At 41.2% G+C, this 12,372-nt stretch overlaps 1 protein-coding gene across 2 annotated transcripts in view; it reads left to right on the forward strand.

The window, feature by feature from the left end:
- Positions 1-3,670, forward strand: part of LOC143934485 (nicotinamide N-methyltransferase-like) — a 128,768-nt gene extending 125,098 nt beyond the window's left edge. For both annotated transcript variants that reach the window (XM_077458143.1, XM_077458144.1), the window contains exon 4: positions 642-3,670. In XM_077458143.1, the coding sequence (XP_077314269.1) occupies positions 642-1,062 (421 nt within the window). In that variant the 3' untranslated portion in view covers positions 1,063-3,670. The remainder of the gene's footprint in view (positions 1-641) is intronic.
- Positions 3,671-12,372: the final 8,702 nt, after the last annotated feature.

Consider the following 12,372-nt stretch of genomic DNA (forward strand, 5'->3'; position numbering starts at 1 on the left):
GTCCGATGGGTCCGCCACAATGTCACAATAAAAATAGTTTATCGCCGCCATTACTAGTAAAAAAAATAATAAAAAATTATTAATAAAAATGCCATAAAACTATCCCTATTTTGTAAACGCTATAACTTTTGCGCAAACCAATCAATAATCGCTTATTGCGATTTTTTTACCAAAAATATGTAGAAGAATACTTATCGGCCTAAACTGAGGGAAAAAAATGTTTTTTTTATATATTTTTGGGGGATATTTATTATAACAAAAAGTAAAAAATAATTCGTTTTTTTTCAAAATTGTCGCTCTATTTTTGTTTATAGCAGGGGTGATCAAATACCGCCAAAAGAAAGCTCTATTTGTGGGAAAAAAAGGACGTCAATTTTATTTGGGAGCCACGTCGCACGACCGCGCAATTGTCAGTTAAAGCGACGCAGTGCCGAATCGCAAAAAGTGGTCTGGTCTTTGACCAGCAAAATGGTCCGGTCTGTAAGTGGTTAAAGAACTGGGTTTCATTTGTCAAAATACTTTGATAAAATACAAATTTCAACTTGGTAATTTTTTTTAGAATACCTTTAGAATATTAAACATATAAATACTGCAAATTATATATTTAAAAACATTTTTCTGTGCATTATTCTCAATTCTAGGTCCACAGAGAAGGAGAAGGCAGAGAAGATACGAAGGAAAGTCTCCCTCATGAAGTGTGATGTCACCAAATCCAATCCGTTAGAGCCAAATTCCCTTCCCCTGACAGACTGTGTGATCATTGCCGGCTGTCTCACCTGTGCTTGCAAGAATACTGAAGAATTTAAAACTGCCCTAAAGAATGTTGTATCTCTGATCAGACCCGGGGGTCATCTAATTATCAATGATTATTTAGGAGCCTCGTATTACTTGGTCGGCAAGGCAAAGTTTCAAGTTCTGTCACTTGATGAAAACATTGTGCGAGAGGCGGTGTCTGAGAGTGGATGTGAGATTCAGGAGTTTATGACATTTACTGACTTTGTTATTCCAGAAGAGGTGTTTAATTGTAAAAATTCTTTCTGTCTTCTAGCCCAAAAACATTGAAGCCATAAAGGGAAATAATAAAAAATAGGCAAAATTTACTTTAAAGCAGTATTAAACCCCAAAACAAACATTAAAAAAAAAAAATGTATTCACCAACTCTTAGCCCTTGTACACACGGTCGGACATTCTGACAACCAAATCCATTGGATTTTGTCCAAAACTGTTGCATACACATCGTCGGACAAAGTTGTCGGAAAATCCGATTGTACATAACGTGATGACGTTATTTCGTTACGACGGGACTACGTTCAGGCTAGCAGCCAATAGCTTTGGTCTAGGAATTTGATCTGAGCATGCGTGGCACCTTGTCCGTCGGAGTAGGCTACACATGATCGGAGTATGTCTGATCGGAGCATTTTGTCTGAAAATTTTACCGTCAAGTTGGAAAAGTTGGTCCGTCAGATATTCCGATGGAAACAGTCCGATGGGGACCACACACAGTCGGAATATCCGACAAAATGGTCCGATAGGACACATTCCGTTGGAATCTCCGACCGTGTGTACAAGGGCTAAGAGGTTTCTGATCCCGGGAGGCGGAGCGGGGCTTAGACAAGAAGTGTGTTACTGGCTGGATGACCAGGTGAAATAAAGAGAAAAAAGCCTAAAAAAAAAAAATGCAACCAACACATCTAAGGATTGGTAAACTGCAATTTTTATTACATTTTTGTTTTTGGATTTAATACCACTTTAATGCCAAATCAATCCAGATCTTTCTATAGTGATATTTAATTCAATTTTTCTAAATAATATTGAGAATCATTAGTAGATGTAACTCAGTCTCCAGCCTAGGTGTCTTTTAAAGTTTATTGCAGGTCTTGAATAAAATGCAGGTGGAGGGTTGAGGGTGCAGTATACCCTAGGCCAGTGATGGCGAACCTTGGCACCCCAGATGTTTTGGAACTACATTTCCCATGATGCTCAACTACACTGCAGAGTGCATGAGCATCATGGGAAATGTAGTTCCAAAACATCTGGGGTGCCAAGGTTCGCCATCACTGCCCTAGGCACACACATCTTAGAGAACAGCTTCATGAAATACCTTGTCCCAGCAGTATTAGGCCCTACAGTAGAAGCCTCCAAAATAATGCTGAAGCAGTGGGACAGCCAGTAAATCTATGACCTTATGAGAGCAGTCATGGTCTTTAAGTAGCAATTTCTGGCATCTCACCCACAAGAAGTATTTCCGAAACCTGGAGCTACAAACAAAATGGCCTTACCTTTCCGGGCCAAGTTTCCTTCAGGCAAGTTTTCTTTAGGCCCTCAGCCCATAGCACATGCTGAGACCTAGTAACAGTAGTTCTTTGGAACACACACATACATGGCCCTTCCCATCTTCTCCCCACCTACACCTCCTGGGCCAGTCTTCCAGAGATCAGCTAGGGTCCAAAAAATATTCATGATTGATCCCCCACTTTATTGCTGGAACATTCTTCCAGCAACAGACAGAAGCAATCAGACACCAGGTTTAGAAATAAACCTGGGCAAACCTAACAAGTAAACTGCAGCTCAGCTGGTCACAGCAAAGCCACACTAAATTTAGCCTGCCCAGCAGTGGCAGCCCATTCATATGGGGCACAGGGGCGCCTGCCCCCAATCCATGAAGTATGGATCTCAATTTTTTTTCTTCTTTAAAGCATGATTAGAGCCTGAGGCTCTAACTGGCTTAAAAAAATGGTGGGCTTGGGGCGCAGAGCAGTGCGCCCTGAGCCCACCCAGTTGGGTGACAGTAGCGAATTACTATTCGCTAATGTCTTCCATGCTGGAGTTTTTTTCTTTCATCATTTTTAATTGATAGCGTTTTTTTTTTTTTTACATCCAGCTGTCAGCGGGAATCATCTGTAGTTAAGGACACGGCACAGCTGGCTTCCCGGCCGGCTCCTTAGCAACCAGCTATTTTTTAACAAACAGCGTTGGGAGTCCCCTGACCCCCATGCTGTATTTTGACAAATACCACATATTATACCGTCAGCAAAACCCTGGTGGTAAATATCACATGCTTTTTTACTCTCTGGTCCATTTGTGAATTGGACTTAAGAGCTTTTTAAACAATATTTACCATCACAATTTTTTTTTGTGCAGTAAATACAGCAAAATCATTTATTTTTATTTTTTTATGAATTGGACTTAATTTACTGCATGCAATAATTTATACAAATGAGTCACTAGACTGCGGTGTCGCATGTGGTTAACGTTAGTGAATTAACCCCTTAGTGGTTCCTCCACACCCGGATAAAAATAGTTCTTGTGACAGATTTTCGCTCAAAACCCTACGCCAGGGGTCTCAAACTGGTGGCTGGTTTGAGACCCCTGCCCTACGCAGATGCCACAACATAAAGTGTGCAGTGCTCACTCACCAGAAGATTTTTTACCCCTGAACCCAGGAAGGCCAATATGCATTTTATATGACATCAATGGAAACTCCACAGCTTTGGAGACACACTTTTCCCATTGGATTCACAGCAATGGTTCCCCGGTTAAACTTCCATCACTCCTCCACAGCTCCAAAATGTTTTTAACGTACCCTTTCATGCAATTAATCTGTCTGTTTGTTTCATATAATCTCATGTAATTTGTTTAATATCATTTAAAATAAATAACTTTAAAACAATCCTATCCTCTGACCTTCACTCTTCTTTACTGGAAACATCACAGGAAGTAAAGAAAATGCCTACAGCAACCTCCACGGCCATTAATGATACGCTACTGGATTTGTGTTTTCTTCACATACACACAGATTTTCTGAATTTCCTTTGCTTCCGCAGCGTCCCGAATGGGTCCCCCCTATTCCCCTCAGGCCCATGAGGCTGTTATGTCTATAGCCTATAGATATGATACAGCAAGCACTGTGTGGGACAAAACATTGTACATGAGGTCCCTTGGACAATGATGTTCACAATGTCCATTGGGCTAGTAGGCTGCCTATTTACAGTACATGAAAGAACACATTTACTGTGCAAGTGTAACATGAAAATAGTACCCGGGTGGGGTTTTTAATAGCATTAAAAAAAAAAAATTATGAGATAATTCTAATTTAAAGTCTAAAGCCGCGTACACACGGGCGGATTGTATGGCCTACTTAGTCCGTCATACAATCCGACGGACAGTCTGTCATACTTTCGAATGAACGGACTTGACCACACACGGATGCACAAACAGTCCGTCGAAAGCTTGCGCGATGACGTGTACAGCACGTACGACGGGACTAGAAATAAGAAGTCCAATACACAGCAATGCAACCTTTCGCTGTGTAAATCCTTTCTGAGCATGCGCCATTCTTAGTCCGTCAAACTAGCATACTGACGAGCGGATTGTCCGCTGAAACCAAAGTATGACGGACAGTATTTCGGAAATTCCGAAATACTTAGTACGCCAGACTGCACGCTGAAAAAGTCCGCTGAAGCCCACACACGAGCGGACTGTCCGCTGAAATGTGTTTCGACGGACTAAGTAGGCCATACAGTCCGCCCGTGTGTACGCGGCTTTAGTTGACTTGTGGAGCATGTTACACATTACACCTGTATTTAGAGTTTCACATGTAGCATGCTCCAGCACCTCCTCCATGACAGCAAGCAGGGGTTTCTCTGCCCCACGCCCGCTGTCACATTTTAAGATTTACATGGTTGTGCAGGGTTCTGAATGAAGAAACTACAGATCCCATCTTCTGCTACAGCAGGTAGCTTGTAATTCTCAAGGAACTACCAGGGTGCTGATAAGTGCTCTCGTAGTTCATTGACCTGTAGTAGCCACTATTTTGCCCAGGTTTTCCCCACTTTTGCCCTGCAACCAGGCACAAGGTAGATTCACACAGCCAGATGCATACACATATTTCCGCTCGTTGTATTTAATGATCAGTCTAGGGGTTGTTGTTTTTGTTGCTTTATTTTTGGAGAACATAGACAAGAAAGGGTATTTAGTGGGATACTCCAAGAAATAGAACTATGCACAATGAGGGCTCTACCTGGAACAGTCTAGGAGATCCTTAGCCCTTGTACACACGGTCGGAGATTCCGACAACCAAATCCGTCGGATATTGTCCGTCGGATTTTGTCTGACGGATTTTGTCCGAAACTGTTGCATACACACGGTCGGACAAAGTTGTCGGAAAATCCGACGTGATGACGTTATTTCGTTACGACGGGACTACGTTCAGGCTAGTAGCCAATAGCTTTGGTGTAGGAATTTGATCTGAGCATGCGTGGCACTTTGTCCGATCGGAATTCTCTACACATGATCGGAGTATGTCCGATCGGAGCATTTTGTCTGAAAATTTTACCAAGTTGGAAAACTTGATCCGTCGGAGTAACAGTCCAATGTAGACCACACACAGTCGAAATATCCGACAAAATGGTCCGATCGGACACATTCCGTCGGAATCTCTGACCGTGTGTACAAGGGCTTAGGATGTTTGTACTCACAAGGCCCAGAGGAACAGCTGGTAGCCTCTTCTCCATGATACCAGAACAGATCCTCAGTAGACACCCCTTCAGCCAGCTGTCTAAAGAACCATGGCCATTCACTCCCCTTGTTTAGGCCCTCAGATAGCCCACCTGAGGGCGCATTGCAGCCAGGTGCCTGGGAGAGGCAGCGTGCCCCCTCCCAGACTAGAACTCTCCTCTTCAGGAAAGACCTCATGCTTAGTGTGTCCAAGAAATAAATACCCTCTTCCAGCATCCTTCAGGGTCTCCTTTCCTGGGATTGGCTGGAGTAGCATTAATATTCATGCTGTGTTCTGCATAGTGTCCACCTATTCACCCAGAACCTTCCTAGGTTGGTTGAATAAAGAGGAGGCCAGAGCCAAAACCAAACAGCATCTGAGCAGACTACATTAAACAATTGCAGCTTCTCTGTTAAGCAGAGATCTACATACATTTCCCTAGCAGTTCTGTTAAGCAGGGGAACACAACTACAGTGCCTTGAAAAAGTATTTATACCCCTTGAAATTTTCCACATTTTGTCATGTTACAACCAAAAACGTAAATATAGTTTATTGGGATTTTATGTGATAGACCAACACAAAGTGGCACATAATTGTGAAGTGGAAGGAAAATGATAAATGTTTTTAATTTTTTTGACAAATAAATATGTGAAAAGTGTGGCGTGCATTTGTATTCAGCTCCCCGGAGTCAATACTTTGTAGAACCTTCTTTCACTGCAATTACAGCTGCAAGTCTTCTTGGGGATGTCTCTACCAGCTTTGTACATCTAAAGAGGGACATTTTTGCCCATTCTTCTTTGAAAATTAGCTCAAGCTCTGTCAGATTGGATGGAAAGCGTCTGTAAACATAAATTTTCAAGTCTTGCCACAGATTCTCAGTTGGATTTATGTCTGGACTTTGACTGGGCCATTATAACATATGGATATTCTTTAATCAAAACCATTCCATTGTAGCTCTGACTGTATGTTTAGGGTCGTTGTCCTGCTGGAAAGTGAACCTCCTCCCCCAGTCTCAAGTCTTTCGCAGACTCTAACAGGTTTTCTTTTAAGTTTGCCCTGTATTTGGCTCCATACATCTTCCCATCAACTCTGACCAGCTTCCCTGTCCCTGCTGAAGAAAAGCATCCCCACAATATGATGCTGCCACCACCATGTTTCATGGTGGAGATGGTGTGTTCAGGGTCATGTGACGTGTTACTTTTCCACCACATATCATTTTGCTTTTTAGGCCAAAAAGTTCAATTTTGGTCTCATCTGACCAGATCACCTTCTTCCACATGTTTGCTGTGTCCCCCACATGGCTTCTCGAAAACTGCAAACAGGACTTCTTATGGCTTTCTTTCAACAATGGCTTTCTTATTTTTTTTAATTTTTATAACCTAACCCTGCTTTAAACGTCTCCACAACTTTATCCCTGACCTGTCTGGTGTGTTCCTTGGCCTCCATAATGCTGTTTGTTCACTAAGGTTCGCTAATAAGCCTCTGAGGGCTTCTCAGCACAGCTGTATTTATACTGAAATATAAAACAACAAATAGTGTAGCGCTAATTTAAATAATGATATATTCACAAGGGAAAATATCTGTGTATGAACAATCATGTATGCTGAAAAAAACTGTGGATAAAGTCCTCTATGATATAGCTAATACACGTGAATTGTGATAAAAAAAAAATTTTATTCAGAGGAGATAGACGTTTCACTGATCAGGTGTAACCAGATGTATCAACTTGTCTGAAGTGATCTAGAAGGTAGATGGAATACTCTTACCAGATGAGGTGGACTCGCCAGTCTTACGACAGTTGAGTCAAAAACGCTTGGGGTCCACACATGGGACCGGATGATGGGTTGGAGGTAGTCAAACCGGATTCTAGGAAGGCTCCAAACGGTGAAAAAGCCGTGGGGGGGCGTCTCTCAGGATGTTCCTCAAGTTGTCCGGATCGGATGTGACCCAATTGGAATTCGGGCCCCGGATGCAGGAGAGGTTCACAAGAATGGTAATGAAGAAAAAAGAAAGCTCCAAATGGTGCAGGTCAAAAAAAAATTACCATCAGGTATTTATTTAAAAAGTCATAAAAAAGGACATGAATTATGACAAGTGTTCACAAAAAGAACAAAATAAAAGCAATGTGGGGTGCTAGATGCGAGCCCGACGCGTTTCGACAAAGAATGTCTTCAACGGGGGCATGATTTATACTGAGATTAGGGCGTGAGATTAAATTACACACAGGTGGACTCTATTTATTTTAAAAAATATATATTATATTTATTTTAGATTTTTTATTAGATATTATTTATTTATTAATTAGGTGACTTCCGAAGGCAATTGGTTCCACTAGATTTTAGTTAGGTTTATCAGAGTAAACTGCCAAAATATGCGCATTTATCATTTTTTTACCGTAAAGGTGAACTTAGCTTTTAAAATCCAGAATTATTTATGTTGTTTGATCATTTTTATACTTGTATCTATTTGTTCATCATGTTTTAAATGTGCTGTGCTAACAAATACTCAATAATCTGAAGGCTTTTTTGTTGAAAACTTGCTCACAAATATTGCCTCAGGTTTTCATTTCTTTGAATGATTTTTAGCTTATGGGTTATCTCTCCAACAGAACACAGGCAGAGAAATACACAGACATATTTTTTAGTAGAGCGGAGAAAGATTCAAACATCTTCAAATGTTTTTATTGCTGTTATCGCTTTTCTATCCCAGTGACAACTGATCATTAAGACATTGAAAACATTTTTTTCTTTTCGCAATTTTTTTTTTTTTTAAATACTGTCACCAGTGCAGTATAGTGTCATCACATAACAGTGATCATATGGTACAGGCAGGTCCAATCACATCTTTACCATGTGATAACTGTGGCCAATCACAGATTTACAATAGTACACACTGGATGAATGAATCCCATTCATAAATAATGGTGATCAGTGTAGTGGTGATCAGGGTGAATGGTGATCAATAGTGGTGATCAGGGACACTGGCTGGTGACAGTACTGTATGTAAAAAAAAACTTTAAAAAAAAGTATCATTTTGTGTACATTTTTTAAACATTTTTTTCCCCATTTTTTTCTTTTACATACCATGCCCAGAACAGTACAGCGTTGCCATAGTGAAACTGTACAACTCTGGTGAAGGGATCATGATTTTTTTTTTTTTTTTTTACACACTGTTATAAGTAACCATTATTTATGAATGGGATTCATTCATCCAGTGTGTACTATTGTAAACCTGTGATTGGCCACAGTTATCACATGGTAAAGATGTGATTGGACCTGCCTGTACCATATGATCACTGTGACCAATCACGGAGATCAGCACATTAGTACACAATGAATGGCTATAAATGGAAATCATTCATTATGCCATGTTTTCTGCTGTGATTGGTCACAACAAAACCATGGTACTGTCAGTGGCCGGTATGCTGATCTGTCATCCGCTGTGTCCGGTGGACACAGAGAGCGACAGATCATGCAGGTGTCATTCGCCTATAGGCTGAGTGATCAATATAGGCAGTCCCCGAGTTACGAACATCCGATTTGTAAACGACTTATGAACGGAGGCGGCGTGACATCACTTGCCACACCTTGCGCTCCATGCTGGTCCCAGAAATCGCAGAGTACCCATTTTGCAGAACAGGACACACCCCACACTGAAGTATTACATGTACTGCACGCCCCACATACAGGACTGCACGCCCAGAAGTGCCCGGAACACCACACATTGCACAGCGAGAAGTGCCTGGTTGGAGTTACACTTAAAAAAGGTACTGTTCCGACATACGAACAAATCTGACTTAAGAACAGACCACTGGTCAGGCACACAGTTAGCCCTTTGATCAGCCCTGATGTTAACCCCTTCCCAGCCAGTGTCATTAGTACAGTGACGGTGTATATTTTTAGCACTGATGACTGTATTAATATCACTGGTCCCACAAAAAAGTGTCACTTATGCCGCGTACACCGTCGAACTGTTTGACGTACTTAGTCCGTTGAAACACATTTCAGCGGACAATCCGCTCGTGTGTGTGGGCTTCAGCTGACTTTTTCAGCGTGCAGTCCGGCGTACTAAGAATTTCGGTTTTTCCAAAAATCTGTCCGTCGTACTTTGGTTTCAGCGGACAATACGGTCGTCAGTATGCTCGTCCGACGGACTAAGAATGGCGCATGCCCAGAAAGGATTTACAGGGCTTTGCTGTGTCTTGGACTTCCTATTTCTAGTCCCGTCGTACGTGCTGTACGTCATCGCGCAAGCTTTCGTCGGACTGTTTGTGTATCCGTGTGGGGTCAAGTCCGTTCAGTGGAAAGTACGCCGGATTGTCCGTCGGATTGTATGACGGACTAAGTACGTCAAACAGTTTGACCGTGTGTACGCGGTATTAGTGTCCAATTTATAAGACGCTGATCTCCGCCATTACTAGTAAAAAAAAAGTAAAGTAAATAAAAATTCCATAAATATATTCTATAGTTTGTAGATGCTATAACTTTTGCACAAACCAATCAATATACACTTATTGGGATTTTTTTTTTTTTTTTTTTTTTACCAAAAATATGTAGCAGAATACAGTCATACCCCACTTTTAAGTACAAAATGGGGTTTATTTACTAAAGCTGGAAAGTACAAAATCAGGCTCACTTCTGCATAGAAACCAATGAGCTTCCAGGTTTTATTACCAAAGCTTAAGGGCCGGTTCACACTGCAGGCGATGCGAGGCGACACCGACTCGCCTCGCCGCGACCTGCCGCGACCTCAGCGGCAACTTGCAGATGACTTCTGTATAGAAGTCAATGCAAGTCGCCCCCAGGTCGCCCAGAAGTAGTACAGGAACCTTTTTTCTGAGTCGGAGCGACTCGAGTCGCTCCTCTCAGAACGGTTCCATTGTACAGAACGGGGGCGACTTGCGAGAGCGAGGCGAGGCGAGTCGTGTCGCCTCGCATCGCCCGCAGTGTGAACCGGCTCTAATTGAACAAGCCGGAGTTAGAAGCTCATTGGTTTCTATGAAGAAGTGAGCCTGATTTTGCACTTACCAGCTTTTTATGCCTGTACATATTAGCCTAAATTGATGAATAAATTAGATTTTAAATTTTTTTTTATTGGATATGTTTTATAACAAAATAAAACATTATTATTATTTTTTTCAAAATTGTCGCTCTTTTTTTGTTTATAGCGCAAAAAAATAAAAAAAGGAGGTGATCACATACCACCAAAAAAAATCTCTATTTGTGGCAAAAAAAAGAAAATACATTTTATTTGGGTAACCAATGGCCTTGGTGAAAAGTTGGGCATTATGTACTATAATACTCTCAACTCGTCCTATTGTTTCCATTATTGTCTATCTATCCCACAATATACCTTCTCAGAAAACATGATTTCTACTGTTTTGTTATTACCCGAATACCAGTTTATCCTACCAATGTTATTAATGGTCATTTAGCTCCCCTTGGAGCAGATCTCCGCGACTTCTCTACAGAATAGCCGCAAGGTTTCATTGAACAATTGCAACCCTCCTGATATGCCATCATTATGCTTTCCTTGTTTAGTAACCTATAGAAAGCCAAAATCTCCTCTCGCTCGTTGACCTGTTAGCACCGCCATGGTTCCCCTCGTTTTTCTCTCACATGTGAAAACTTAACAATACTTGAGAGAGATAGTTGGTCTATCCCCCCACCCACACACAGTTTGCTCTCAACAGGAGTTGGGAACCTGATGGCAGGAATTGCCACCAGGTTTCATTACAAGGAAGTGTTGGTTAGACATAATGACATTTTATAATTGCAGGGCTGGGCACTGTACTTAATCCGCCTTTTATTTTATGCCATGCACATCATATACTATGGAGACATGCACATAATGTTGACCTAAAATATCTAGGTATCCATTTCCTTCCGGGATCGTGACACAGGAACCGGAAGTGATGTCATATGGACCCATTTCCGGCGTTTAGCAAGTTCTGGGGTCATTTTCACTTTATAAGTGATGCTGTTGCAGGGGGTCCACACCCCAAATGATGACCGTGGAGTCGAAACACGTCAGAGGGACCTCCTTTTTGCATCGCTCTTTATTATATACATGCTTTTTTTCTACTCTTCTAAATGTGAGTGTTTTATCCTATTTTTAATAAATTGCCTTTTTTTTATACGGTATCACGCTATGTTAGCCCATCTTTTCATTGCACGGTATATCCCTCCTGGCATTTACCTTCCACCCTCCTCACGAATGATTGGAGCCTTCAAGTCACTATTTAGTGACAGTCCAAGGTCCATAGATTGATACAGATCTAGGATCAGCTGTTTTCAACTAATGTGATCAACCTGATAAGCTCTGCAGACTTGGGTGGTGTAAGCCCCGCCAAGTCAATAAGATCTGGTAAGCCTCCCCCTGTTTACGGTGGTGGTACTTCTGTTTTTCCCTTCACAGTTCATACCGGTGATTGGAATCCCCCATATGTCTAACGGGACTGCACATTTAATCAGATTTCTTTGGACTTTTCACAATTCACCATTTTCTTTTTTTTGGACTTTGTTTTGCAGTTATTATACTAGTACATTTTTCATAAATTACTCGAATTTTTTCAGAGTTTGGACTCACATTCATTATGTGTTAATCCTTGTTTATTTGATGTGTTTCTGTTCAATAGTGACACCCTAATTTCTCACCCTATTTATGGTATAGTCACTATACTAGCACATTTTTCACCATACCTGCATTTTTTTCAGAAATCTCACTTTTTCTTTTTTTGATTCACATTTCACCATGTATGAATCTCTGTTTATTTGGTATATTTATGTGGGAAACAGTGCAGCGCTTAATATATAACACGTGACTGTATATAGTGAAACAGTAGATCAGGGAAAAAAACTTTCAAAGGTAATGTT

The sequence above is a fragment of the Lithobates pipiens genome, unplaced genomic scaffold (assembly GCF_037356315.1).
Source record: "Lithobates pipiens isolate NorthernLeopardFrog02 unplaced genomic scaffold, aLitPip1_a1.2 Scaffold_27, whole genome shotgun sequence".
Classification (NCBI taxonomy): Eukaryota; Metazoa; Chordata; class Amphibia; order Anura; family Ranidae; genus Lithobates; species Lithobates pipiens.